The sequence below is a fragment of the Paramisgurnus dabryanus genome, chromosome 20, assembly GCF_030506205.2.
Source record: "Paramisgurnus dabryanus chromosome 20, PD_genome_1.1, whole genome shotgun sequence".
NCBI lineage: Eukaryota > Metazoa > Chordata > Actinopteri > Cypriniformes > Cobitidae > Paramisgurnus > Paramisgurnus dabryanus.
This window is the reverse complement of record NC_133356.1, coordinates 34,132,103-34,156,196: the sequence shown is the minus strand read 5'-3', so window position 1 is coordinate 34,156,196 and position 24,094 is coordinate 34,132,103. Positions and strand designations below refer to the sequence as shown.

Below are 24,094 nucleotides of genomic sequence, written 5' to 3'. Positions count from 1 at the left end.
GATGTTTATGTGAACAAAAGTGCACTTTTCACATTTTTTAATTGTTAGCCAACGACTTAAGTTACTGGGATCTGTGAAAATTGCTGAAAATTACTGAAAATCTGTGGTAGTGTCATAGTGATGTACATTTTTTATACCATTTCATCTCTAGTTTGTACTTTGTTTACTCATACTGTACAATTGTGTCACTACTTTTGCACTTTAATGCTGCTTCTGCCACTTCCTTTTCCATAATTTTTTGATACTGTTATAAGTATCATTACTGCAAAAATTCGTAAAATATCATGATATAATTTTGAGGATGTATTGCCCACCCCTACAAGACACTCGTGACTGCCGCATACAGTGTAAAATGCCCATTACTGGTACTTTTTGCTAAACAATAAATTTCTGTTTTAAAGAGCTGATTGTAATACACTACGGCATTGTTTTCTATCTGAGGCACATATATAATGCTTTGCAGAAGGTATATTAAACATGGCCTGTTTTCTATATTTTTCATCATTTCTGCTTATTTTTAAAATTATTTTACAGTTTTGCAATACAGTTTTATAAAGCTCTATGCAACAATGCCAAACTGTGAAAAGCACTACAGAAATAAAACCGATGTCAGGGGTGGACCTTTATAAATGCTACATATGTAGGCAACATGCTAGGGTAAGGAATAGAGCCGTATAGTGTCTGCAACATGATGTCTTAAAAGCAGCATAGAGAAACTAACAAATTAAGCTGAACATATTTATATGAATGCGATTACAGTTGCTTTAAACAGTGAGTTAAGTAGACGTTACCTCTGCACGGGTCATTCTTCACCAGAAACTCATCTAGGGCCATCCAGCCTCCCCCAACCCGCACCATCACCGTACTGCGCAGGATCCGCACCAGCCTGAGCTGCTGGGAATCTCCAAACTGAACATGAACAGATAACAGGGTTATTTCATCATGACACAAAGTTTCAGTCATATGCACCGCTGACAGACAACAGCACGGCAACAGCAGAAACCACAGGACTGTAACAAAGCAGCAAATCTGTGTTATTAATTGATGCTACTTTTGTTTGGTTTATCGTTTTGACTATTTGTGTTCATTTTGTTTACGCTTTGTTAATCAACTGGTTTCCTCTTGTTGCCCTGCCGAGCCATTGATCCGAACCAAACCCGTTTTGATTCAGACACAACACTGATTTCATTCCAGAAGACACACAATGAGTGGTCAATCCAACTGGTTTAATTTGTGGCTTTGTGATCACTAGAGCATGTTGTTCACTACTATGTTATTTAAGGTGCACTAAGTAATGTTTTTGTTTTGCTGGTGTTTTGTTATACTGACCAATATCAGTGTGGACGCAAATTCTCCAATGTAGAACTGCTTTATCCAATAAGGAAAATAGATTTTCTTTCTTTTGAGTTTGGTCATGAACTTGGTCATGTGATCCACTGGTTCATGACGATCTCATACGAGATGTGCATAAAGTTGACTTACGTGCCCCTTTAAGTAAAGGTGGACAATCTTTTGATCAATGAGGCCACTAGGGTGCGGTAGAAACCACAGAACTGTTTTCATACAAATATGGGCACTGACTGCATCCCTACATGCCAAAGATAGGAACTAAATAAAACAGCAGGCCATATCATTTGGATGGTAAGGATTTTTGCCCAGTTGGATTTGGCCAAGGCATGCCACTTTCACAGCACAAAAAATATGGCCCCATGCTTTCCGTTTCAAACTAATAAAAGAAAAGCAAAGCATATGAAAAGTCTTTCCACAAACCAAAAATACATACAGAACTTGGGCTGTCTAGAACTACAAACTACCATTCTCATTGTGAGGATGCGTTTGTTGACACTGATGCAGAACCAACGCTAGACTTCAACAACACACAAGAGGACCATCATGAAATCTCAGAGACTTAACATGACCAAAACACTGATGAGCATCTCTCCCGGCCTAGAAGCCCTTTAATCTTTTGGTGACACCCAGAATGAATCAATACCACTGGTGAATTTTGTGATTGGGGGAAGGAGAAGATGAATTTTGAAGCATGATCAATAGAAATAGTAAAGAAAGTCACAACAAACGGCTTTGAGAATCATTTACCAGGATACAGCTTTCCAAAACAGCAACGTGTAGATGGGGGTTTAGATTTTGATTGTCCCTGTTTGTTATAGTCTCGTCGGCGATTAAGGGATCATGTAAGCAGTGAACTAGACCAAACTGTCAAAAGAACGATTTCAGTTGATGCAGAAGAGCATGTGATAAAACCTTCTGAATACAAAAACAAACAAACAAGTCCTCCCCGAAGATAAAGCCTTTCACCAGCTATCACCAAACTTCTGAAATATGACCCTGAGAAAGCATGTATAGCTCATGATCTTATGCCATTTATGAGGGGAAAATCATGCATCCCTGAGTTCAGGGTCTAAATCTGAGGCGTTGGCTTGTTTGGGCATCAGCCACAAAACATGGGAGCAAAAGCAAAGTGATAAGCAAATGTCCATCGTGTTAAGCAAATCTAAAATAAGTCAGGGAGGTAGCAGAAAGCAAGCACACGCTTTGTTACATTGCAAATAATACAAATATCAGCAGAACGCAGCCCTGCGGGAGAAGAGCATTTGAACTCAAAAGCAGATATATGTCTGTTCACTAAAGTCCTACTCTTTTGTAAAAACATCAACTCATAAGATGAGTGCTTGGTGCTGGTAAAACACTCGCATATTAAAGTCAAAATTCAGAATTTCTTTTAGTTTTGTAATTCAACATATGTTGACTTATTTATTTTCTGCTTTCCTAACACAGACTAAATATATTTATAAATCCAGAATATATTTACTATAACATTAAGGACATATTTCTTTACTAGAAACCATATCTGGTGTAGTTTTGTATTAAAGAGTAGACATTTTAAGGGATAGTTGTCCCAAAAATGAATCCTCATGATGTTCTAAACCTGTATGAATCATTTTTTTTCTGATGAACACAAAAGACAAAAAATATATTTTTTTACAATTTATGTACAGTAGTACAAAGCTGATTGTAACCATTGACCTTCTATATTAACCATAGTAGGATAAACAAATATGATGATAGTCAACGATTACCGTCAACTGTGTGCTTACCATCATTTATCAAAATATCTTCTTCATCATTTATCACAATACTTCCAAAATATTTGTTTTCCTACTATGAAAGTCAATGGTACAATCAGCTCTGTGCTTACCATCATTTATCAAAATTCTTTTGTGTTCATCAGAAAAAAGAAATTCATACAGGTTTATAACAACATGAGGATGAGAAAATCATGACAGAATTTTCATTTTTTGACCAACTATCCCTTTAATTTTACCTATAGATTCTTTCCAACACCACATCAATAACTAAACATGCAAGATGAACTACACACTAGTTTAAATAATATTATCCGCTTCTGAGTTTATGACTAACAGAAATATTAAGGATTTAAAAGCACACTGACAGAAAATCTGAAAAAACAAACAGGGGCAGCACAAGCAAAACTTTATAACTCATATATGCATGTGTACCTGGTTTCCAAGGTAGAACTGATGTGGAGAGGAAGAGTAAAAAGAAAACAACACAGTAAATGTCAGTTTAATCTCTCTGACTCTCTGAAAATACAAAACACACTAATCTGACTACATAAAATAAAACTTTTTGTGTGGATAATGCCAGAGTTTCCAACCATTATATATATATATAATATTTTACTTGTATTTTCTCATAGTTGTGATAGAAGTGTCAGGGATACGTTGGCATGTAAAAATGATATGAAGTTATTTACACTGGCAACAGCAGTGTTAAGAGTAGGAGTAGGACACAGTTTAACAGGGGAACACTTCATGTTCTTCCACACTTCATGTTCTCACAAACTTTTCTTACATTGGATTTAATACAGACAACAGGCCTCTACATAACGCTTCTATAAATATTTGTTTTATGATGAAAATTGATGTAAAAAAAATCTAGAAATATTGAAAAGTCACACAAAGAATGAATGAGATAATTTCTATAATTTCCACTATTTCTATCAAGAATTAATGGGTGGGTGAACTCAATGCTTCTAAATCAAGTTCTTTAAATACAAACTCCTCAATGCATCACATTTGCAGTGACATACCCGATATTTGTTGGCGCCAATTTGCTCTACTTGGAAGCGCTTGGGACACTTGCACTTTGCAACTTGGCGGGTCACCTAAGAAACAAAGGAAAAGATCAGTTAAGACATCAAACCATAGCTATGCAGAGCACCTGAAGAGAAATCGATCAAGCTTACCTCATCTTCAATTTTGTCAGCATCAGTTAATGGTTTGTACGCATCTTTGTTGGGATGCAGGGCGGCCACAAACTCATAATAGTCGATGTATCCATCACCATCCCGATCAAAAATGTCCGCCACAGCGCTCATCTCCAGACGACTTGTAGGGAATTCTGTAGGACCACAGAGGAGTTCATGTTTCTGCTGTATTTTAACACATTGACTAAATTAAACTTGCTACACGTGATTTGCTTATTGCTATTGCTAGCAGGTGCTATTAGGGACCTTCTCATATTATAGATCATTACTCAATAATTTCTAGAATAGACTGTTTGTTAAATGTGTGCATAATATACTAAAGGTTCATTTTGTCAAAGTAGGCTCCTGAATCATGTTCATCATGGCTTAAAACATAGAATGAGCTCTTTCCCATTACAGAACTTTCTTTGATAAAGTTTTTCTTACTCGAGGATAGGATGCCATCAATGAACTCCTGCCTTGTGACTTTGCCATCCTGGTCTTTATCAATGCGTCGGAAGAAATCCATAACGCGCGACTTCTTGTGGTTCATCCAGCGCATGTAGCGTTTCCTCCATACGTCAAAGTCAAAGTTAGCAAACTCCTTCAGCTGAAGGCAGAAAAGCATAGTGGGTTGAGGGCATGTGTGTGACATGATAATTATGTCAACACTGATCTGAAGTCAGGTGGGCATGAATGACATACCTCCTCCAGTCTGTCCAGAGCATCGTTGAGTTTCCTCCGCCTGTCCAGAGCCAGCAGCCACACCTGCTGCCACTTACTAACCAGCAGGTTCACTCTGGGATTCTTGGTCTCAATTTGTGCCTGAGATGCTGCGGTGTACATGGATTGTGTAGGAGATCTCTTTCCTGATGACAAAAGTAATCGACTTGATCAATTCCAATTAAGCCACTGACCTTAACGTTAGTGCACTAAGATTTGCTTAACTAAACTACTTCATTTAAATCAAGTAATTCATCCTAAGCAAAAAATACCATAAAGTTCCAACTTTTGTTTCATTTGGACAGCAATGGGCTTTATATTGAATTATAAATCAGTGCATAAACCTAAAACATTAAAGAGATTTGAATTGCATGACTGTGAAAGACAAGACCGGATTCTGGTACTCACTGGGAAATCGTCCTTTCTCCAGAACAGGGATTTGAGACTGAACTAGAGAATCTGCTGTAGTTTTCCGCTTATGGGTTTTGGTGATTGTGTCCACATCTGGTTGTTTTCTAGTCATTTCTTCCATGAACGCCTGGCACATGACGAGAACACATACAGTTTGTCCATACAGAGCATACCACATGGAATGAAGTTTGAGCAAGCTCTTTATATAGGACCTGATGGTACCTGGTGTTCAGCGATGAGACTTTTGACCTCGTCTATCTCCTGAGGCAGAGGTTCTTTGTCTTTCTCACCGAGCGTGTTCTCAGCCCATTGAAGCCAGCTCAGCAGGTTCTCCAGCAGATCCCGTGTGGCCAGCAGTTCATCCAGAGCACTGGAGAGCCTCTGCTGGTGCTGATGTGCCCAGGCTGTTACCTGGCATTCACAAACAAATCACTGACGCCATTAGTCTCAACTTGTGCAGGAACTGTCCACAGAGTGCTCATTTTGTCAATTAGATTGACTGGCTTAATGAAACTTATATATACAGCATTGTGTTCAAAAGTCTTAGGCCACCATGCCATCATTAGATTTGTTGTTTTTGCAATTGTATAGTGACCATATATCATTATTTTTCAGTCTCTTTATTAGAAAACAACCAAAAACTACAGGGAATTTTTATGTAGTATTAAAACACTATAGAAGTATAAGCTGAAGTGTCAGGAATTAAAGGTAAACTCCCCATTGTACTTGAGCAATAGCAGGCAGCTGCAGGATCTATTAAATCTAAATGAAATTAAATCCTACTTTCTAATTCTAATCAAATGACTTCAGTCTCCTCAAAAAAGCCCAAGATGTGTTTTGTGCCAAGAGAGGTCACACTAAATACTGACTGATGCCTGAAGAAAAAAATTTACTAGTTTTTACTAATATTTACTGTATTTTCGGTTTGTAACTTAATAAAAAGAGCAATTTTTATAACAAGGAGTGAACTGATGGCTTATGGCTCTGAAACAAATACCTTGTCAAAAATAACATGTTTTGGTTTGCTTAAGACAAGGGAGACAACGAGCATGGATCACAACTGTGCCAGAGGTTTGACAGCCAGGCAAGAATTCAAGGACCTTGTTTCTTCAATTTGATGGGCTTCTTATATAAGACAGGTTTGATGGAAAGCTGTTGGAGATGGACAAACCTCCTCAAAGCGTGCTTTAATGATGGTGTTCCAGTGTTTGATGGTGGTAATAGAGTCTGGGTGGCAGATGGACAAGATGGCTTCTCCCATGCTTGTGGCTTTATTCAGTGCCAGCCTCTTCTCCTCCAGCTTCTTCATAAACTCCTGCAAACATCAAAGCTCCTTCCGTGAGTAAGTGTGAACGGTGACACAATGCAATAAAACTACATCACTGCATCTTTACTGCAATATGAATTGAAAAGTAACATTCAAAGCTGCTGTACAATAAATGTACATTAGTACAGACAATAGAAACGCAGAAAAACAGTATGGAAATAAGCAACCATAGAAAACTAGACAATATGAAATACTGTATAGAAAAATATATGGTATTAAAGCTCATTTTTCATAAGGTGTCTATTACCAATGCTAAATGTGAAAATGTGAGTCTATAGGACAATAATCAGAGCATTAAATTTATATTAAATTTAAGTTTGAATGTGGTTAACATTACACCGACACATTTATCCAGTGTTGAACTTGCCTTGTGCTGTTCGATGAGAGTGCGGAGGGCTTCTTCATCATCAGGCAGGGTGCCGTGGAAACGAAGACTCTGTTCAGCCTCCGCGAGCCACTCGAGTAAAATATGAACAGTGGAGTGAAACTCCTCTGCCTGAAAAAAAACACACAAATGTAAAGGCATTATCATTTATTTCAAACACAGTACAACACACCATACACAAAGACCATGCTTATGATAATGGTGACCTTTGTATTTTTATTAAGACTCTGTAACAGTTTGAGCCGCACCGGTGGTGAAAATATAGCTCTTGTTTATCTCACCTGACACAGTGCTTGTTCCAGCCGTGTCTGTTTGGAAACTGACAGACTACACACTGTCTCCCAACGAGTGCTCAACTCCTGCATTTGAACTTTGACCCATGATGAGTCATCATGACTGCTCTCCATCAGCTCACGTGCCGAGCGCTTCAAAGCCTGCACGCTGCCTGTCCTCTTTCCCAGCTCTTTTTGGAAAACCTGCAATACACGGGTTAAAAACACATTCAATAGGTTCATCTCTAACTGTCCTAGTCTATGCTCTCTTTCAAAATCTAGTCAGTTTCCTTGCTGTGCATTACCTAGCCAGGCATCACAATTCAAATCTATTCGAGTTTGCAACATTTCTGCATACATTTGCCCTCAAATACTGTTTCTCATGCAAACCAAACAGAAGCATTTTGGCTAAAGTCAGTTTTAGTAAATCTGAACTACTTATTATTCATTCGGTTTTCTACATTCTTTCATCTGCTATCTTAAATGGTCATTCTTGGTCAGCTTGTTGAGGTGCATTATAGGATAGATTTTCCTAAGGAGGACACTATCTGTATGTAACAAATATGTGTTCTAGACATAATGTACATATAATAATGATTTATGGAGCATAAAGATTTTAAATGTTTTATGTATTGTATTGTTTTAAATGTTGGTTCTATCTATTCTTGTATAGTATGTATGTAATTTCTGAATATATGCTTGACACTTATGTAATGTGTTGTTCAAGCAATGAAATAAATGAATACATATCTTGAAAGTTGTTGTGGTGTGCATAAAATATGTACTGTTGTTATTGTAGGCAGCTCAAAAATGTTAAGGTTTGAATTATTTTTAATGGACATGAATGTTAGAATAAATGTGTTTCAATCTGATAATCCTCCAACATAATCACTTTAGAGAACTGATCCTCTGCTTTAAAACATAGTACTCGCTTGATTTGACATCCAGGATTTACGAACATTTGCACAGAACTGACACTAAAAACTAAGGGACTGCAATGTCTCATGACCTACTCATAACAGTTTAAGACAGAGATATATTACGTAGAGTCTTAACTTTGATTCAAAATGGATTACATACTTCTGATTTAATATCATATCATATCAGATTCTGCTATGTTCTCATCTCCCACAAATGTTCACAGCTTGATGTTCTTAGATGTTTACAGAAATAAACACTGAACCAACTTGACTACAATCACTTGCGGTTTATAGGATTACAGTTACTGTTGCAGAGAAAATAAGCAATCATCGAAAAAAAAAAAAATGATATATGTACTATCAGAAAACTGAACAATATTCATTCAGCCGTGGATCTCTACAAATAACCAAATATAGTCTGAAACGCTCCGGTGACCGCTTTTTGTTTTAGCCAAGACATGAATTATGAGCCTGTATGAGGTCATCATCACTGAGCTCAGCTCAAACGTGCTGTGATATGATGTGAACTCCTGTCACCTCTAACTCGTGTACTGAATACCAGCAGAGACCCAAAAAAGTTAGGTTATTTAACAAAACATTCTTGAAACATGCACACAGATCACTGGGGAGTTCCCATTGTTAATACTGAGCTAATGATACTTTTATTAATGCCTATTTGCCCATGTGCTGTGCATTATTACGTAGACTCTTAAACATATGTTTAAATGCATGAAATTTTTTATTAAATTAAATCTACTGATTGGTGGAATTGAATCAAATGTCAATCAAATATCAACGAATGAAGTTTAAGACGGTGAATAAAGTGGCACAACTGTAAAGATAAAAATAATATTATGAACATTAGGATACCTTATGGCTGTCAATGAGATGCAGGACAAGGTCTATGTCCCCATGAACAGGCTGATCTTCGGCCAGCTGCGGTTCAACTTTATAAAGCCAGTCGATGAGAGCCTGCAGCGCATCTGTGAACTGACCTGAGAACAGCAGAGCCTCCTCCAACTTGTTCTGCCTGTAGAAAGAAAAAAACACATGCCATTAAATAGTTATTATACAGCTATGACCAGGAATCCTCATTTCTGACCATTAGTCATACACAGATATCATGGACATTAACATTTTAATCAATAATTTAGAGTCTGCACCTATTACGATTAAATTCGTTAAAGCAAGACAGCGAAAAACAATCCAATATGTTAAATACCAACGCGATTTCATGGAAATGTATAAGTATTTTATGAGGTGGCTAATTCGTATTTATTCATATGACCACACTGTGACGTTGGGATTAGGGGCAGAGTTAGGAATAGGGTTTCATATTTTTTAATGATAATCTTACATTTTTGTACAATTCACTTCAAATCAAATCATAAAACCTGTACAAATTCCTGTGAGATGAGGCTGTAAATACCAATGAATGAATAAAGTGCCATTTGTGAATTTAAAAGAAATTTACATTTTCAAGAGAACTTGCCAGCTGGATTTAGAGGGTTTTGCATATGAACTCTTCATATTTAGACAATTATTGGCAGATATTTGTATCCAAAGTAACTTGTGCTTTGATGTGTATATTTTTGTGTGCTTCTTTGAATCAACCTTTTGATTGAATCGACAGCAATAACTACATTACAAGTTTAAATTAAGTTAATAAGTAATAAATATTACTGTTGCAGTACAGAAAATATGTAACACTTTTCTCTTCTAGCTTCAGCTCTTGTAAACACATCTTAGTGTACAGTGTTTATTTGGTGAAATCATAAACACACTCTCATTTGTACAGTAAGTCCATTTGGAAAAAAGTATCTGCTATAAATGTGATGATAATTTTATGGGGAAATTCGCTTTTTTCGGCTAAATACTTTGTCTCATAATGACAATTTATTCCTTAATGCAAAATATTTTTTTTTCTTAAGTATAAAATGTGACCTGAAATTTTTCCATGTGATTCACTTAAAAGTACCTCTCCACCGATTTCCCACAGACTGTGTCCCATTTGTCCCTGAGCTCGCTGAGCATGTCATCCAGTTTCTGGTTGTCATCTTGGAGCGATGTCTTGTCCTTCAAAGCTCGGCCGGTGCGACTCGTGGTGTCGTACACTGAGTGCTTGCTGCCCACAGCTTTCTGGAACTCCTATAATCCCATCAACACAAGAAAAACAAAAGTCCACGGTCATCCAAATGTGGCTCAAGGTCATGAGTCCCACAACCTGTGAGACCTTCTTGGAAACCTGATGTCATCAAATCCTGGCATTTCTTTTTGTGTCTGACTCATCAGAACATGTGAGGCACTGCTGAGCTGTTAATTATAAATCACTGGGTAGCAGTTTGGTCACACAAACCTCCACTTCAACTCATATCCTGTGTTAAACCCACTCATGGCACTTGACTTCATTTTAAAAGCACTAACCCCCCTATTGTTTGAGGGACTGTGGGACGATAGAAGGGGCAAACCAAACTGAATATAGTAAGAGTGTTCTCATATAGCATACTTAGTGATTATATCATCTCTCAAAGGTATTTTTTTAAAGAGACACTGCACAATAGCACTTATCACACATGCAAGACCTTAAAATTACAGTCAAATTCACAAATAGACCCTTCTGGTAAATGTACCAAACCAGCTATTTACATACCCAAGAGCATTTTACTAAATTACTACAATACTTTTTTTAAACAAATATAATTGAAGACAGTATGTCAGCAATGTGTGATTGGTTTAAAGCAGACTTTTTATATCAGCACATACACAATCTCACACATCACACTGTTACTCTGATGGGTTTGTTCAAACAAAAATACAAAATTAATGGCCTGCATTTGTTAAAGAGGCTAAATTGACCTTAAGCACTGCTATTAGATTATAATATGATGGCACTTCTTTATGACTTACATGAAATGAAATACTCCTTTGTGACTCACAGTAATTAAAACACAACAACAGCTGTAAGTGAGAAAACACCTGGCTTTGTGATTCACATCATGTCTGTTAACCAGCAGATGTTCCACATACACAGATGAGTCTGATGGGCAGGGTGCGTTTTGTGAAATAAACGGTGGGGTGGGGATAAATTATGAATCACGGCCTTATATTGGCCGCATTCACACGGTACCATAATGCGGTTTTCAAACCCGTATTTGAGTCCTTAATGGTTGCGTTCACAGGCAGTTCGGTTATTTACAGGTTTGACAAGCGCATTAAAGATACTGGTATGCCTGAATACATCTTATATATGAACATATGTTATATCAGGCTACTTCTTCATTTCATCCTCACACTGGGTTATACATGGCAGGTGTAGTAAATATTTACCATAACTGTTTAAAATATGTTTTATGCATGCTCCCACTACAGACAGTGTTATATTTGTGTCTGTAATTTGCTGTCTGAACAGGACACTTCCAGACTCACACCCGTAAGTAAATGCGGTGTGAACGCACCTATTGAATTAATCAGGGTATTAAGCTATTTCTTGTAACTATTGAAATAAAATATATATAGAAATTAACTAGTGGTGGTTGGTGACTTGAAAAATCCAGGCATGGATTAAAAAAGGATCATGATATAACTTAGACGAGCTGTCGGAAGAGCAGACAGTAATACTCAATTCCTGATTTTACTGTTGTTTGCACTATTGCGTGGAAGTGTTTTTACTTATATTAAATTATCTTTATTTATATACCGTTTATATGGCCGTTTGATGACATTTTGTCCCCATTAAGGATAAAAAAATATTAATTAGAGGCAGGGATATAAAGACCAGAGGGGGATAATCCCCCTGCTGATGGGTATCAGCAGGAATTTGTTAAGTCAATGGATGTTCAAAAAAAAAACAGAGTTGTATTGGTCACCTTGTGCTGGGTTAACTGCGTTTTGATCTTGTCTGGATCATTTGCAATCTCCTGCTCTGAGTCTAAAGCTCTCTCAGACTCCTCCAGCCACTCCATCAGTTTGGTCCAGCTCTCGTGAAACTACACAACACAAACACACGAGAAGTCATTTCATGTCCTCGTCCACATTATCTTTACATGTCTTCAGCCTACACAGTCTCACCCCATGGCGTCAATATTTGACGACACTTGACCATGCGTCAATATGTTGACGCGGAGGGTATACCTTTCGCGTCATTTTTTGACGAACTGGGGACTTCAATACTATTACGTCCGTTGCATTCTCTTTCCTATTTTCTTACCATTTTCACGTCGGTTTAGGGTTAGATTACGCAAAATTAAACAGTGTACACGAAATTAAACAGTTGTCACCTGGCGTTGGGGTTAGAGTTAGGTTTGGGTAGGGATGTCATTATGTAAATCTAACCCTAAACCGACGCGAAAATGGTAAGAAAATAGGAAAGAGAATGCAACGGACGTAATAGTATTGAAGTCCCCAGGTCGTCAAAAAATGACGCGAAAGGTATACCCTCCACGTCAACATATTGACGCATGGTCAAGTGTCGTCAAATATTGACACCATGGGGTGAGACTGGGTTGCTTCAGCACAGACTAAAAACTGTCAGATAAAACAAAATCATTTAGTCTTTAGTCACTTTTCATGCAAATATTGTGAACTTTGATGTCAGTACAATGTACTAACTGTAAGTGTAGGCCACTGTGTTTTGCACAAACTACAGAGAGAAAGCTGTATCGTATGCAGGGAATCTTAAAACCATTCAGATAAACTGTGTAAACAAATTTGTCCTGTATATCAACAGTGGTTTAGGCACCTGTTTCGCCCGTTTCTTGGCATCATCCAGCAGTCGTCCTCTCTCTACAGACCTCTGCACGATCTTCTCCCAGCGACTCTGAACGCTCAGCAGCAGATTCTTTATCAACACCACATCTTGCTTCTCACTGAAGTACTTCAGGTGTGTTCCCATCTTATCCAACTCAATGATCTGATCTCGATGCGTGTTCACCTCAGTCACAAACATCTGTGGGTGCCAGCAGATCAGATTAAAAGAAACTTTTTCAAGACACTAGGACATTTTGACAGAATATAGGGTCGATTTTTAGAATTCAGTGGTGTGGTTGAAAGCATTTGTACTTTTATAAAAGCCAGACACTAACTGCACAAGACTTTAGACATTTATAAGACATAGGGGAAACATAAGTTCAGTGGAGGGTATTCAAACACTTGACTAGTTTAGTGTGCAATAATCCACTGTTTACTGACATACACTGAAGCATGCAGGCTGTTCAATAGACCTAAAGGAGAAGTCCACTCTATAGATGGGGCCCATTGACTTACCATAGTATTTTTTTCCCACTATAAAAAGTCAATGGACCCCATCTTTAAAGTGGACTACTCCTTTAAATGTGACACTGAAGAAAAAAGTTGAATACATGGTGATGTCATCGAGCACTGACCTTATGTTCATCTATCTGGAACATAATGGTCTCCAGGATAAGAGAGGCAGGAGAAACCATAGTGAGGGTCTGCTCAGCCTGTGTCAGCCAGTTAATGAAATCCTGCAGTGAGTTGTGAAAGTCTGTGGCCATCACCAGAGCCTCCTCCAGTTTCACCTGTCCACAAATACACATATTTTCAACTATATCCCGGTTTTATGTTTGGGTTGGGGTACTTGTTTAAAAACAGTTTATAATCATCACAATCTGACCACAAAATATTTGGCATTTGACCGTCCTGCATTGTACTAACCCTAGACTGAATGAAATCGACTGTGATAGATGACAAACATGAACAGACAATCAAGACAACACATACATGCAGTCTCAATTGTATTTTTCAACTGATCAATAAAATTCAGTGATGGCATCTTTATCTCTCTGTTTTCCTCAGGCACATCACTGCTGGGCAAACGGGACACATGAACTTCCCATCAACTGGATTAAAATCTTTCACTGATTTCATTTGACAGCATGTAACTTACTGTATTCAACATGATGTCTGGTTAACATCCGAAGTGCAGAGATACTTACTATGATACAGTCAGGATCCATGAAAAGATCTTGTGTGATCAATAACCCTGATGTAAACAGATGCCTTCCCAAAATTCTGAAATCATTCTATCAACAGACAGATCTAATCTGAATACCATCTCGAATACATCTGTGTGATTTCCCAGAGAAATCCTAACATAGTCACAGACTAAAATGCATATTTGAGGTCTTAAAGCCCTCCTAACCTACAAAATGCATTGTTACATATACAAATACATTTATTCTTCTTTGTGTAATCTCCTTTATACTGCAACAATCACACAAAACAGACTGTTGGGGATCCCATATCAATGTGATGTCACAATGATTATGCCCCAACCTGGTCAAGTCGGATTAAAAAAAATTGCCACTAGGTCTTTCTCTAAAAAAAATATTTATCCACCTCGGGTTCAGGTAAAAAGTGATTTGGGTAATTTAGGATCAGGTGCACTTCTTTGTACCCAAGTTGACCTCTAGTACAATGCGTTTTTAAATTAAGCAGCTCAAACATGCATTTTAGTCTGGGACTAGGATAAACCCTGTCCGGGAAACTGCCCCATAATGTTTGAAAAGTTTTATAACACATTTATAATGAGTTTAGTCTTTTTTTTGGAGTTTTACATACTCTGGTATTATATGCTTTCATTGAATGGAAATGAGCAGCGTGAAATTCTTTATGTTCCAGTAAATAAAGAATATCACACCATGAGGTCAAGCACGTGATGACATAAGGTATATATTTGGGTGAACTATTCCTTTAATCCACTTCTGTAACCTTTTTTAGAGTCCATAGGCATCTCGACTTTGTTCTGTACTAATTTATAACTCACTTCATGCAAAAGGTTAAAAGACAATCATCCATCTGATCACATCAAAGCAAAGGAGCTCATGGATCTGATATCACAACTACATTAACAAACTCAGCTCTGGGATCAAACCCAACTCTAGTGCTGTTGAAGAAGAGGAGTGACAGGAGGAACATGAAGTTTGGTCTCTCACCTTCCTCTCGGACGCTTTAGCCTGCACACTCTCCCATTTGGCCTGCAGGTTGCGTATATCCAGTTCGGTGGTGCTGTCTTGACCCTCGGGCGTCAGGGTCAAAATCTGTTGCCCTTTCTGAAGAAGCTGCTTGTATATCTCCTCTTTTGCCTCTAGGGTACGGCACAGTTCCTTTAAAAACACAGACATATACACTATTTACTATTTATTTTAATGCTAAAGTTGACTTTATAGATGAATGTCTATAAGGGATTCTGGGAGAGATTTTGTTCTTGTGACACCATTACATACAGTAATGTTTTATGACATTCAGTGTTCAACATTCATATTCATCATGAAGCAATGTTTTAAAGAAATACACAAGCTGATAGAAGCTTGCTGTACGCAGCAGTATTAAATACACACCAGATGGGTGTCGAGCTGCTCGCGGGCAGTATCTGGTAAGCCGCCCAGGGCCTTTGATGCTAACAGCTGACGTTCTGTGTCTTTTAGCCATTGCTGCATGTCTTCAATCTCACCATGGAAACCTTGAGCCTAGAAAACAGAAGAGCCAGCGTCACAACAATAGAGTCCACACATTCATTCACAGTCCTGAGGGGTGGGTTTAATAACCCTGACACTCGGGTTAATGATCACAAAGACTGGTATTATTCTCTAAAAGTGAAAAGATATAGTAGTTTCTGGGATTGAACATGTGCAATAAACTGCTACATGCAATATTTCAATAAAACATACGATCTTTGGCATGATTTGGCAAAAATTACCGAATAAGAATCTTACGAAACCTGTCAACAACATGTATGAATGGTACAGTAATTCACCCAATAATCCAAAGGATGTCAGGATTTTAGCCAGCTAATTAGCAAACTTAATATTGCTTTAAGTGAGGAAAAATCAGAGCATTATGTTTTCTCCATTTTATTGTTTTCATGAGTTTAAACTCTGAGAGAGAGAGCATGTGTGTATCGACTCGCTCTTTACTGTTTCTCTTTCACATTCTTTAAGATTAACCGAGTACATATTTGGCCTCATGTTGAGAGCATCATCAATCATCGCTCCATTTTAGGAAACATTCAGCCGTTTAGATTCCAGAGGGTTGCCATGTCTCGGTCGTATTTAAGCCTGACCTGTAGCAGGGCACTGTCCAGAAGCTTTCTCCTCTGTTCAGTTTTTTCCATGATGGTTTTCCAGCGCTGATTGAGGTTGTCCAGCTTATTCTGTAAGCTGCTGGCCTCCTCTCCATCACTGGACTGGACCAGGTCACTGCCCGCCTTATTAACCGCCTCCACTGTGCTCTTATGGGCAAGGACGTCATTCTGCAACACCTGCCCAACACAAACCAATTTGACACCTTGAGATAAAAGACACAAAAATGTTAAAATACTTGGCTCACACGAGAGTTAATGTGTTTACGTACATGGTGCTTTGCGAGCTCGATCTCGATGGCTTTTGGGTCGCCACAGGCCTTCCTCTGTTCACCCAGCAACTCTTCTGTATGACTAAGCCAAGCCAGAAGTTCATCTAAAGCGTGCTGGAACTGTCCCAGTGCCAACAGCGCCCCCTCCAGTTTGTGCTGTAAGAGATCAGGAGAAAAGTCGCTAATGTGATTTTCTATTTAATTGAGGACTATGCATTATGTAAGAAATCGGGCAGTTGAATTATTAGAAAATAATGGTTATGCGACACAATGCGAAGTGGAGTCAGTTATTTCCCATATACCACGTTTACAGACATTGCTCTGGTGGTTATTTTAAGACATTTAACAGAGTAGGTGTGCTTTTATTGAAAAATAATGCATACCTGTGCAACATGTTCTCAACCAATCAGAATAAAGCATTCAACAGTCCCGTGGTATAATTTAAGGTAAAATGTTATCATATTGTTTCATCAAAAATTATATTTCTGTTCCTGCTGATGTAATATTAACCAATAACATCATATACATCTGGATTTCTTTGGGCTATGTATGATTCATCAGTGAATATTATTCCCAATTACAATGTTACAACTCGCTATGCCTATTAAATGACTTTCCTACTGAGCTAATGTCACAAATACACCCTACATTTTCCCTCAGAAATGAATGTTGTGCATTTAAATTTAAATCAGTATTTTCAGTTCTATTTTCTGACCTGTCTGTTAATAATCTTTTTATCCAGGTTGTCCCAGAGGATTTTCAGTTCGTTTATTGGTTCCAGGATGGGGCTGCGGTCGTTTTCCTCTGCCACCTTCTTGAGTAGGATCCCGGCCTGATGGTTCAACCTTTCCCTCTCGATCTGCAGCTGGTACGCCTCACTCTTGAACTCCTATATACACACATATCACAACAGCAAGCGTTAAAGGGGACATATCATGAAAATCTGACTTTTTACATGTTTAAGGGCAGAAATTTTGGTAAACCATTTTTTGCAAGCATATGAAATATTAGGTCATTCAGATTTGGCTTTCCTTGTGATGTCAGTAAGGGATCTTATTATAATAATACTGCACCTTAATATGCGAGAGAAAATAATTGACAGCACAATTTAAGTTTTAATTTCAACAGATCAACATTATGTTGAGCAGTGTTTGCATTTTATCAGCTCATTTGCATTTAAAGGGAGACACCCAGAAACGGCACATTTTTGCTTATACCTACAAAGAGGCAATTTTAACATGCTATAATACATTATCTGTGGGGTTTTTTAGCTAAAACTTCACATGCACACTCTGGGGACACAAAAGTCTTTTTTACATCTTAAAAAATTTCTCATAATATGTCCCCTTTAAATGATGAGATTTCTCCTGGTTTCACTTCTACTACATTTAATCAGCAAGGCCAAAAGTACTGTTTATATTCATTGAATACTGTGTTTACATCAGTAAAACACGGGACTGTCCTGGGAAAATGAATATTTAGTCCCCCTATTGAGGATGTAACAGGTAATTTGATGTGAGACATTTGTAAAATAAACCAAATTAGTATGGTTAATTCAGGTAAATCTCATGTCAATACATGACCTAAAAATTCCTTAATAAACACTGCATATAATGTAATGATTTTATTGATATAAATCTGTCAGATGTTATATCAAAAGCAACGGAGCAGTCTGATCTTAGCACTGATCCATATTCATATCTAGCCAGTGACTAGCAACTACAGACATGACCTTATGATCTGACACTATGGTCTGTTTCATTTAAAGAAAAGCTTGCCGACTTCCAGTGACACGTGGGAAAGCGACCAATATCATAAAACTGTGGGGCGTGTGTGGGAAATCTGTGCAAGACAACTACAGTATAAAAAACTGATAAAAGAGGCCATTGTGAACTGTCTCCGGGTTCTTGCAGTAGTGGAGTACAAAAGGAATTGGAAGCGGATTAGTTCACCCGTAATCCATTTGAAACCGTTTACAGTTAAATGCTTACTATTGTGTGGACTTAAAGCAACTGTACCAGATGAAAGGAATGAATCACTTCCAGCGTAAACACAGCTGCTATGTTGTGTGTCAGATCAATTATATTCATGAAACAGTGAAAACTGAATGTGCTGTAGATAAATATACTTTCATCTGCATTGACTGTGACTGTAAGCACAATAAACACCGGGTCATGGGTATGAGAAAACATCCCACATGAAAACTGTAAACTGATACCTTCAGTTCTTCGATCTGTTGTTTCACAGTCTCCAGGTCTGTGCCCACGGGCGACATCGAGTCCAGTTTGCCTTCCATGATATCCACAGAGTCAAACATGTTCTGAAAAGGATAGGAAAACTATTGTCATGAGAAAAGCCAAAACTACAGCTTTACAGAAGGGTCGAGTTTCACTTCTAGCCCCAATTCAAATGCGACTCAGATGAACAATGAAATGAACAAAAATAGACCACACCTAAACCAATGCAATTCACTGGTTGATATTCATTTTATTTGTTTAATCACACTTCTAATATAAACCAAAATCTGAGCAAGTGCATTGAAAACAGTGTTGTTAATACATATAATAAGATAAAAATATGAATAGTTTTCTTTGACATTTAATAATTCACTGAAGTCATTTGGATTATGTCATTATGCATGTTTGTGCTTTTGAGCTTGGTATAAGATTACATGACAGCATTTTTACGTTTAAAAAAGAAAGTTTCTGATCAACTAAAAAAGGAAGTCATATACATCCCAGATAACTTCAATATAAAAGACAAAATTACTTGCTTAAAATGAATACGAGAATAATTGAGACATCAATTAGCAAATACAGTAAATTGTTTGCCTACAATTGTTTCCACACACACAGGCAATATGTGAATCATTCATATAATGTATGCCCACATCAGCACATTCAGAATGACGAAGATCACATCACTCTCAATTATAACCACAAACTAATGATAGTTTCCCATAACTGAACGAGCATATGTGGTGTGGTGGTGTACCTGAAGACTGTCCTGGAACTGCACCGCAGCCTGCATGGCTTCCTCTAGTGTCTCTATTCTCTCCTTCCACATTTTGTTCAGAGTTTCCCAAGCTGAATTTACCTGAGTAACATACAAAATCTGAGTTATCCAGCACTTTAGTTTAACCAGGAAAACTTGCTGAAATAAATACCTGCCAAGTCAGAAAAAATGTGGCAAATTTGGCTGGTTGGTTTCTCACCACTAGGCCTGTAACTATATTAGCGACTGTAGCATATTACACGGTTTAGCTCACATGCCACCAGGGCTTGACATTAACAATTGCATGGAAGTGATTGAAGAGATATAAATTGGGTGCACACTCTCAGGGCAAGAGCGAAGAGAAATTCAGTGCATACCTGAATGCACACGAAATCAAAGGAAACCCGCCAGCAGAGAGGTTCGCACATCATTTTAATGAAGGCTACTTTGGGCAACAATAATGCCCTCTCGACATTTGTCATTAAAAGTCTTAAATCACTTTTAACAGAAACCATGATCAAGCTTATAAAATACAATCTGCATAAACAAGTTGACAGTAAAATTCATGTACATTTCTTGACAGTATTTACTGCTGTTGTTAATAAATATTTAAAGTGTTTGTCAAGGGTTTTTGTGTTTTTGTATCTATTTATGCCTTACTAGCATGTTTTTCATGCACCTAAATATATGATGTGATCTATACTGATATTCCTGGTATATACCAGCTAATAAATGTTGTCTTAATTTGGGTGGTCAGACTGCATTTGAAATTCAATCTGCAACAAATTTAGCTAAACCAAGTAAATTTGCTCAATTAAAGTCATTTTAGGATGCCAAAGTCAAGTTTAATCATTCAAAAATCATTTTACCAGTAAGAAAAAAATTGTGGCCAGTGAAAATGCTGAGTGGCTAGTAACTTTGGAAAACAACTAGCCACTTTGGCTGGTAAGCCCTGCACGCCACTGACAGCTGTTTGAAAGACATCTAATATCTGCTCTGAGGTTTTTCAGAGTTCTGTCTGATGAGACTGTTGGAGTTTTCCTCACACTAAACCATAAAAACTTTTGTCTAGACTTACATCAATAAAGTAGAAAGCCACGATTACAATGGTAATTTTTTAAAGTAAAGACATTCTTCTTAAATAAATAAATGATGACTAAAAAAGACCTAGTTCAGTCATGAAACTTTAGAGGCGCAGGATGATAGTTCAGCTGAGATGCACTCAGTGCGAGTAATAAGTACTGAGCCTTTCAGGAATTTGAAAGTCAATGCCAATGCATGCTTGGTCTACTGCTACATTTAAACATACTGGTTAGCACGCTGTTAGCAGTATCTGAGATCTAACAATCACCCGCCTCCACCCCCAGCTCCACCTGTCTAGATCTGTTTACGGGATATTGTACCCAACATTGCTGCAGTTTCGCTTGCTTGCTTGCTGCAGCTTGCAACTCAGTATTCAACATAATCAGTAAATTCGCTTTGACCATGACCAAATCAGCATGCCGTGACCACCTACATCCTAAAATCTACACTGAGAACAGTCATGGTTAAACTTTAGTTCTCACTCTGATTTTTCAGTAAAAACAATGAATCATTTAGCAGGCAAAAAAATTATAATTTCAAATTACCTCATCTATACTTTTTTTAATCACTGGCTTGTCCGGTTCTCCACACGCTGTCATGAGTTCAGCCCCGAGATTCTGTACCACATTCAGTTCCTCTTGAAGCCCATCAATCTCCTCCCTAAAGCCCTGTGGAGCAAAGGCAAAAACTATGAAGATGTTGAGCAAAACCTGAACAAACATCAGATGTGCTGTTCTGAAGACGCCAGACCTCCACAGATTCTTGTTGTTGTTTGACCACTGAAGGATCAACTCCAGGTTCCTCCAGCTCTCTCAGCAGGTCGTGTGTGTCCTTGATGGTGACAATAAGAGCGCAGTGATCACACCAGAACTTCTCGGCCAGGTCCATGACATCCAGGAGCTTAGCCTCTCTCTCCTCCAGAAGGGCTTGGATGTCATTCCATACAAACACCAACTGATCCAGTTTGTCTTGTACAGCTTTAAAACAAACACAGCCAAGGAATCTCTATTATCTCTTGTTTATAAATTGTTGGGATGTAATCAGTAGTGGAAGGACTCTTCTGCTAGCCGATGCTAACCCGTCACAGATCACATGACTTGCATTCACTTGTGCTTTATAGAATGTGCCAAGATGGTTTGAATTTAGTTTAAGTGCAAACTGTTCATAAGGTTAAACAGTTTTAACACCAAAAACAAAATGTACCTAAATGTAACGAAAATATACATTTGTTTGCAGCGTACGCTGTTCCTATAGCTAAACCGATAGAGTATTTCACTCGTAATGTCAATGGGTTTGATCCTCATGGAAACACGCATAATGAAAAATTTCTGTTTTTGCCATGTTCATCACAACACAGAAAAACCTATCTTTCAAATGGATACATGAGGTTAACAACACTGACCTGAACTAGTCTTTGACTTTGATAATAAGCAGTCATGTGAGCCTTAAACCTCCATTAAGATCAAGTCAAGAGGATATAATACCTTTGGCCGAGTGGTCTTTGTCTGCTCCTTCAGAGCGGGCGATCATCTCCTCCCCTCGCTGTTTGAGGGTCTCATACGAGAGCTGAAGTTTCTCCAGGTCTACACCCGTTGCTTTGTTTTCAGATATCTGCTCCCTTATCTTCTCCACCTCCACAGAGATGGATGGAGGTTGACGCAGGCGCTCGGCGATGCGCTCCAGAGACTCTAACATGGGGTCGATCTTATCATGGAACTGTGGAAACAATTGATGAACAATACAGAAATCTGACATTTACACATAAACACCAACAGGGTTATCAGAAACTTGCCTTGCCCCATCAAGGCGAATTATGGGAGTTTATTACTATTTTAAAAAATCACAATGCCCAACGGTATTAACCTGAGTGGATTTGGAGATGGCTTCATCGAGAGCAGCAGCTCTGTGTTTGACATCAACTTTAAGCTGGCTGTACAACGTATCTGCCGTCTGATACTTCTCTCTGATGGCCAGCCCCTCTGTCGGACTTAACTCCACCAGCTGAGGTCCGGTTTTATTCATCTTGTCGATGTGCGGCTTGTGTTCGGAAATCAGCTCTCTCATTTGCTGAAAACCGGAAGTTTCAAATAATCAAGACAGAATGCAGTGGATTGTCAAGAGAAATAGCATTAAAAAGCTAAAGGTCAAACACGATCTGTCCAGATGACGTGCATAGACCTTATAGCACACACCATCTGTTGGGTCACTGATGTACAGTTGTACTTGATCCTCTTCCACAATCTATTACGTGGGATTATTGGGATTGTGCACTGAAGTGATTTTAAAATGACACTCAGGATGTGTTGCTAAGCACGATGCAAGGTGGTAAGCCGTGATAGATTTACACCTTTTTTATCATGTGTTTATTCCTATTCACAGTAAAAGCAGCTATAGGAATACATAAATAATAAAATACTTAATGCATTTAATGTATAACAATAATAAATTATGAACATATATAAAATATAATAAAAAATCATTTAAAAAGTCTTCAGCAAATTTATTGTCCCAGTACTTATGGAGGGCACTGCATATTTATGGTTCATCAAATCAGATTAATAGGTTATCATCTGCAGGTTCTGGATCTTACCCTCAGTTCCTCCTGCTGTTGTCTGAGCGCTTCATACTCAATAACTGGCTGGGACAGTTGAGTGAAGGTAGATCGAATCTCCTGCAGCCATGGCCACAGCTCCTCGTAGGTCTCCCAGAACTGGCAGGCTAGAGAATGAGCTCGCTCAAGCTGAAGACAGCGCTCAGAGTTCAGCTGGCTCACCATGTTATACTTCTCCATCACAGCCTGAAGTGTTGCCTGTGTAACAGTAAAATCATCACAGGTCTGGCCCTAAACCTCTAACATGCTTGTTTTAAAAAAGATGGATAAGACGGACATCAAGTATACATCATCATCAAACAGTTAAGATTTTGCGCTACCCACCCCTCAAGTAACAGGCTCAATACATTTCCTAAGTAACCTTATTTATTTACCCTTAATGCAAGCTTCTCTGCCTCATCTTTGCTCTTCACGATGACCTCGCCTGTCTTTATAATATCATCAACAGCATCTTTATGTCTCATGATGTCCATGGAGAAGCTCTGCAGCAGAAGAGAAACACAGTCAATGCATTTTGGAGTATGTTTCTGTGACATTCACAATAGAGATGAATACACGGACACGTAACCGACCTTCTGAGCCTGAAGCTGAGCTGTGGTCTGTCCGGGTTCAAGCCCCACGTCACCAAGAGATGACAACTTCCTCTCTGCCTCCGTCAACCATGCCAGCTCAGTGGCGGCTGCCTGCTCGAACTGCACATCAAGGAGACA

General features: G+C 38.3%; 1 protein-coding gene across 11 annotated transcripts in view; it reads right to left on the bottom strand.

The window, feature by feature from the left end:
* dst (dystonin) overlaps positions 1 to 24,094 on the bottom strand; it is a 172,955-nt gene that overhangs the window by 4,975 nt on the left and 143,886 nt on the right. For all 11 annotated transcript variants that reach the window (XM_065249549.2, XM_065249570.2, XM_065249486.2 and 8 more), the window contains 30 exons: positions 23,957 to 24,076; positions 23,759 to 23,866; positions 23,364 to 23,582; positions 22,637 to 22,840; positions 22,258 to 22,489; positions 21,524 to 21,750; positions 21,319 to 21,441; positions 19,691 to 19,792; positions 18,915 to 19,016; positions 17,412 to 17,585; positions 16,697 to 16,852; positions 16,407 to 16,604; positions 15,685 to 15,813; positions 15,280 to 15,450; positions 13,708 to 13,863; positions 13,065 to 13,271; positions 12,193 to 12,312; positions 10,305 to 10,474; positions 9,197 to 9,356; positions 7,416 to 7,610; positions 7,117 to 7,245; positions 6,594 to 6,737; positions 5,645 to 5,833; positions 5,420 to 5,549; positions 4,994 to 5,157; positions 4,736 to 4,898; positions 4,289 to 4,443; positions 4,133 to 4,207; positions 3,540 to 3,557; positions 792 to 909 (listed from right to left, as the gene is read on the bottom strand). In XM_065249549.2, the coding sequence (XP_065105621.2) occupies positions 792 to 909; positions 3,540 to 3,557; positions 4,133 to 4,207; positions 4,289 to 4,443; positions 4,736 to 4,898; positions 4,994 to 5,157; positions 5,420 to 5,549; positions 5,645 to 5,833; positions 6,594 to 6,737; positions 7,117 to 7,245; positions 7,416 to 7,610; positions 9,197 to 9,356; positions 10,305 to 10,474; positions 12,193 to 12,312; positions 13,065 to 13,271; positions 13,708 to 13,863; positions 15,280 to 15,450; positions 15,685 to 15,813; positions 16,407 to 16,604; positions 16,697 to 16,852; positions 17,412 to 17,585; positions 18,915 to 19,016; positions 19,691 to 19,792; positions 21,319 to 21,441; positions 21,524 to 21,750; positions 22,258 to 22,489; positions 22,637 to 22,840; positions 23,364 to 23,582; positions 23,759 to 23,866; positions 23,957 to 24,076 (4,558 nt within the window). The remainder of the gene's footprint in view (positions 1 to 791; positions 910 to 3,539; positions 3,558 to 4,132; positions 4,208 to 4,288; positions 4,444 to 4,735; positions 4,899 to 4,993; positions 5,158 to 5,419; positions 5,550 to 5,644; positions 5,834 to 6,593; positions 6,738 to 7,116; positions 7,246 to 7,415; positions 7,611 to 9,196; positions 9,357 to 10,304; positions 10,475 to 12,192; positions 12,313 to 13,064; positions 13,272 to 13,707; positions 13,864 to 15,279; positions 15,451 to 15,684; positions 15,814 to 16,406; positions 16,605 to 16,696; positions 16,853 to 17,411; positions 17,586 to 18,914; positions 19,017 to 19,690; positions 19,793 to 21,318; positions 21,442 to 21,523; positions 21,751 to 22,257; positions 22,490 to 22,636; positions 22,841 to 23,363; positions 23,583 to 23,758; positions 23,867 to 23,956; positions 24,077 to 24,094) is intronic.